General features: G+C 39.6%; 1 protein-coding gene across 1 annotated transcript in view; it reads left to right on the top strand.

Annotated features, from left to right (window-relative positions):
- LOC115028798 (elongation factor-like GTPase 1) overlaps positions 1-1,657 on the top strand; it is a 27,807-nt gene extending 26,150 nt beyond the window's left edge. Inside the window, 1 exon segment of the mRNA XM_029462639.1 lies at positions 1,582-1,657. Within this exon segment, the coding sequence (XP_029318499.1) occupies positions 1,582-1,657 (76 nt within the window).
- The last annotated feature ends 3,908 nt before the right edge of the window (positions 1,658-5,565 follow it).

Raw genomic sequence — 5,565 nt, 5'->3', positions numbered from 1 at the left:
ACCCGCTGGTGGAAAGCTACCGCCATCAGGCAGCGGTAGCTTTCCACTATCCAAAAATGACAAGAAAAAAATGTTATTTTTCAGAATCAAATAAGAAATAATTAAAAGTGATGGCCTTTACATTAACCCAATGTATTGTTGCTTTATCAAGGACACTTTGTGTTTTCGTGTTGAGAAATGTGCTGAAACAACGCAAAGGCAATGATTATCTTGAAAATCAAAACTTAAAAGAGCCTTCTGTGTGCGCCTTCTTGACTTAAATCATTTGCTCGTTTTCCTCACGTCCATTCATCTTCTGATCTCTTAAGTCCAACAGCCAATCAGAGTGATATCTGTCACTGATGGCCTCCGCAACAGTTCAACATGCTGAATCTTCCAATAAGTCGTCATTGGCATACTGTAGGTCTGGTGTGTCAGGGCCTTATTAACTTTGAAACGTTGCTTCTGCAGTTTTTCTTCCTGTGGAGTCAACGAGTGGAAATACGGTCAGAGCCACTCTGCCATTGCTGACCACATTGTGGTTAAAGGGGGGTATATAATAAAATCCTGTCATCAGGATTCAGGCACATTGCGTCTGCAGTTATCCATTGTCCCACCCGCTTTTACTGTCAAGACTTCTCTCTGGTATCGCGGTGGAAATCCCATCAAATGAAACGAGTGATATGTATATAAAGTTGTACGTTTGTGTGTGGTATTGTCATGCATGCAATGCGGTGGAAATGGAAATAAACTAATAACAATAGTGGCTATAATAATAATAATAATAATAATAATGATCAGCTGCAGCAGCATGATCATCATTCTAGTAATACTGGCCTGTATGGTAATAATTAGCAGCAGCATCATCATTATCATAATCATAGTACTGATTAACAAAATACTAATAATCGTAATCATCATTATGAAAGAAAAAATCACCTGAGTGAAAGAGAGGACACAGAGGAGAAACTAGGGAGGGGGAGAGAGAATACTGTCCTGGCAACCAGTAATAGTGTTGTTGGATGTGTTAATGCATAATGCAGTCAGTCACTATGGCTGGAGTCTCTTACTTCTCCTTCATCATTTTGTTGCTCTAAATGAAGAGCGAGGCTTCAGATTCACAGACCTCCCTCAAGCTGGCTGCATCTTACTCGGACTGATCTGTATGTAACCTTTAGCCAGAACCAGTACTAAATACAGGATGTGGGCATTGTATACTCAAGTCCACCAAGTTGGAGGTCTAAATCTTTTCACTAGCCTTTCTCTATGGAGCACTTAAAAGAAGAGTGTATATAAACAGGCAACCTATCTTTAGCTAAACTGTGTTGGCTAACAGTAGTGTGAGCCTGTTGTAATGCCAAACTCATTTGAAGTCTGTGTTTAGCACTGTGGCTTTCCATCGAGGGATTGTGAATTCTGTTGTAAAGTAAAACTGGATCCAGTGGGATGAAGCAACCACAGCTTTGTAATGATTAAAGAATGCAAATGAAACACATTAACATTGCTCAAGCAATCTCAGACTGTCCATGCCTTTTAATACACACTGAAACACAGTGTGTATTAAGGCATAGATGTGATCTACCATTGTCCTTTTACAATCAGATCCAGGTCTGGATGGCAGCCGGCCCCCACTGTGCTGACCCTAACCAGAGCTCATGTGTCCAGAGCCAACTCCTAGTGCCTATGTAAACAGATCCAGGCCAAGGCCTGAGATATGAAATGGGATTTTACGACCAGTGTTAAGTTTTAAAGTTTAAGCCCTTCACGCCCTGGACGAGATTACGTTGCGACTCAAATTTCTCTAGGACTTCTGAAGAAGTAACCTGATCTATTTCACTGAGACATGGCTCCATGAAGACAGTCATAAGGGCAGACTGTTGCCGGTGGACTGTGTATCTTTATTGACAATGTTTGAGTTAAACAATTCAAAGTGCACGAAAAAGTGTGCACCAGAGACTACGAGCTACTGTCTGTGTCTGTCTGGCCATTTTATCAGCTGCAGGAGTTTGGACAGATCACCATAATTCTCATCTTTGTCCCGGGGCCAAATAATAAGGAATCCGGTGAAACCATAAATGACGGCTTCTATGCAGCGCTGTCCCAACGTCAGATCAGCTGGTGTTTGTTTTGGGGGATTTCAACACCTCCCTTCTCTACAGACGCATGATCCACACAAACTGACAATCACAAGTTAAGTTCTATGAGGACACTGTTATCAAAACTAGGACAGGTAAAGTGTTTGGCAATAATAATCCATGGCTCTCAAAAGACCTTAAAGCATGTTTAAATGAGAACATGGTTGCATTTTTTGAGAGGTGATTTGGTAAAGGAGAAAGAAAAAGTATTTAGAAGCAACGTTTTGCGAAAAGTGATTTTAAGGTTGAGCAAAGATTGCAGGCAATGCAAAGCAAGCTTGAGAGGGGCTTAATGTGATGATTGGCAGGGAAAAGTATAAGTATATTTGTTAATACTGCAGACTGGTGACTGTTTTAGTGATCTAAACATGTGCTATGATGTGAGAGAGTCAATAATAGGCTGCAGTACTATCTGCAAGCAGATAGGTAGATATGAACATAGCTAGACACCTACAACAACTAAAATCATTTGCTCGTGTTCTTTTTATTGAATTTACCTCTGCTTTTAACAACTTTTTAAGCTGAATGTGAATGGTTGTCTTATTCATTTTATTAGAAGCTTTCTAACTGACCTCCCTTGTGCACCACAAGGCTGTGTGCTGTCACCACTGCTGTTTTCCATTTGAAATGACTGTCTAAAACAGTAATGTCAATCTTTTCAAATATGCTAATGATATGGCTCTTGTTGGTGTTCTCCAAAAAGACAATGCTGTACATGCTGAGGCTTATTTTAGTCTGGCCAATGTACTTCAGGACTGGTGTCAGGCAAGTAAATTGGAAATGTGAATTAGATTATGGGCTCAGGCATAAAGCCTGAACCACAACATCTGCAGTTCAGCCTGACACTTTTGTTGCATGTCACTGCCCATTGCTCTCTCTCTCTCTCCACAATTCCTGTCGTCTCCCTATTTTCACCAATCTAATAATGGTCTTAAAATGTCCCGCAAAATGAAAACAATTTCTTATTTGCACGTACAGGAGTGACAGGCTGACAGTGGAGGAGACTTTGTTCAGATATTTGTTTCTGTTTGGTGATCACGTTTTTAGTCCTTGGTTGTGCATGGTCTGGTCAAAGTTTTGAGGAAGATTGTGTTTTGTCCTGGTTGGATTATTCCAGGAGCACTGCAATCCTCCCTCCCAGCAAAGTTCAGACATGGCGAATGTCAGGAGAAGACGGACTGACTTTATCATTGACTACAGCTCGTTAGTTAGTTAGTAGAGTCCAAGTTAAATGAGTCCTATTTAAAGCCTAAAATGTAGTAGATTGGTGAACACTATATTTGCCTATATTGTCCCGGTGTAAAGTAACAAAACACTTTGCATGAAAGTTCATTCTTGTGAGTGGACTCAGTAGTTTGACTAAAATATTTTAACAGAAGGTCAGTTTACTAGCGTCGCACAAAACCTTTTTAAAAAGCGAGTAATTAAGTAATTCAATTCAATAATTCAAGTCATTCAATTTTTATTTAATTTAGTTAAACCTGAATTGTATGCCCCTGGGTCCCAACAAAACCACTTTGTAAACCAAAAGCTTTAGCTTTAGCAAAACCAATACAATGAGAGTAAACTGGAAGGGTAAACTTATGGGCCGGACAGATACACATTGATCTGAAACTCACCGTAAAGCTCTGTAAAGCCGAGGGGAGCTGCAGATTAAGGTCATAATTATATGAGAGTCCCCTACATTGTAACATTTTCCACATTGTTATTATAAAAATACTGATAGAAAATAAAGCGTGCTGATGGTGAAATGTATCTGTAAAGATGGAGAGTTTTTTTATTAAGCCACTGAATAGATATGAGATCCAGTGGGAACTATAAGTAGTTCAGGCCTCCAGATGAACTTTTCCACTGGTAGCACACTTGGCTTGGGAACCAGAGGGTCGGCGATTCAAGTCCCCGAACGGACCAAGTCCAGACTGTAGACTGGTACATGGAGAGATGCCAGTTCACCTCTGAGGTGCCCTTGAGCAAGGCTCCCTGGGCACTGTAAATGTAATAGCTGCACACTGCTCCTAATACTAGGATGGGTTAAATGCAGAGTCTAAATTTTACTATGTGTGCTGTGCTGCATAAATGTGAGACGATAAAAAAGAGGATTCAAAATTCTGTATTTCCATTCCATTAAATATACGATGTATGATCCCTTCCATTGATTTATTCCTCTTTTGGATTTGATGAAGAGGATTATTCACAGATTCCGTGTTACTTTCTTTGATTTAGTTTCAGTCCATCTCCTCTTAATGGCAACACTTTTCTTGTGTATAGACATTGTTTAATGTTCAAGTCAATATTTGATTGTCGACCAAGTTTATCCTCTCACACACATGCACACATGCACTGCGTAGAGACGCAGTATTGTGAAGTGCTGGTCTATAAAACATTAACAACAATTATGTCAGTAGTCATTTTTGTTCATCCACAAAGCATAATTAGCACTGACAGTAAGGAGAGGAATTGTAGTCTTTGACCTTTGGGATGTCACTTACAGAATGATGTAGAAGGCAGTGTAATTCAGAGTGTTCTAATCAGTAATGTTTTTATTATGTGGGCTCTTTTTTTTATTTGAGAAAAATATGTATTAACTACATTTATCGTGATAAATATGTTTGTCACATGATGTATTGAATTTAATTTATTGTGATATTGTTTTCAGCCGTATCGCCCAACAGTAGTAATATATAATAATATGTTTATTATTTGGCCAGTTGTGCAGCTCCACCACTACTACCAAAGCATTTACGATATGCTCAAATCTAGGCTCTGTACACACACACACACACACACGCACACGGCACTCTCTGAAGCCTAAGTGGGACTTTCCAGTGCAAGGGAAATTCCATAGGAAGTTAAAAGGGAGCAGATTTCCGAGGTTCTTGCCTTGTACTTAATAAAACATGATCCACACAGAACATTTGACAATTTCCAGCCCCACATCGTATTTATTGCTTTTCAATCTGCTGTTTTTCCGCTGCTACAGTGCTTCTTGAAATAGTTTGTTCGTAATGTGACAAAAAGTCGAAGCTTATTCATGCCATACGTCTGGCTCTGTGATGCTTCCTGGGAATGACAGTCAGACTTCTAATTATTCCGTCCAGTAACAAAGCTTAAAGCCAAATCTCTAACACAGAATCCTCAAGCTGAAATGATGTAACAGTGAAAAACAAAGAAAAATGGTCTCTAGAGAAGTGACCACATACACTTGGAGTTACATGCAGCTGGGAGATGTTTGCCTTCAGGTCAACCATCCCAGCTGGAAAACTCCTGCTACTTCAAGATAGCCAGTCTATCCATGCAAAACAACTTCTCCAGTTATCCAAATTAACAAAGCATCTATCCTGAAATATACCTATACACTGACTTATCTTCTTAATAACTCCACTATCCACTAAGTTTGCTGAGAAAAGATGAGATGTCATCCATCTAAATCCAAGTAGATTTTGTCTGGAAA

The sequence above is a fragment of the Cottoperca gobio genome, chromosome 3 (assembly GCF_900634415.1).
Source record: "Cottoperca gobio chromosome 3, fCotGob3.1, whole genome shotgun sequence".
Lineage (NCBI taxonomy): Eukaryota > Metazoa > Chordata > Actinopteri > Perciformes > Bovichtidae > Cottoperca > Cottoperca gobio.
This window is presented reverse-complemented; position numbering and strand designations above follow the sequence as displayed.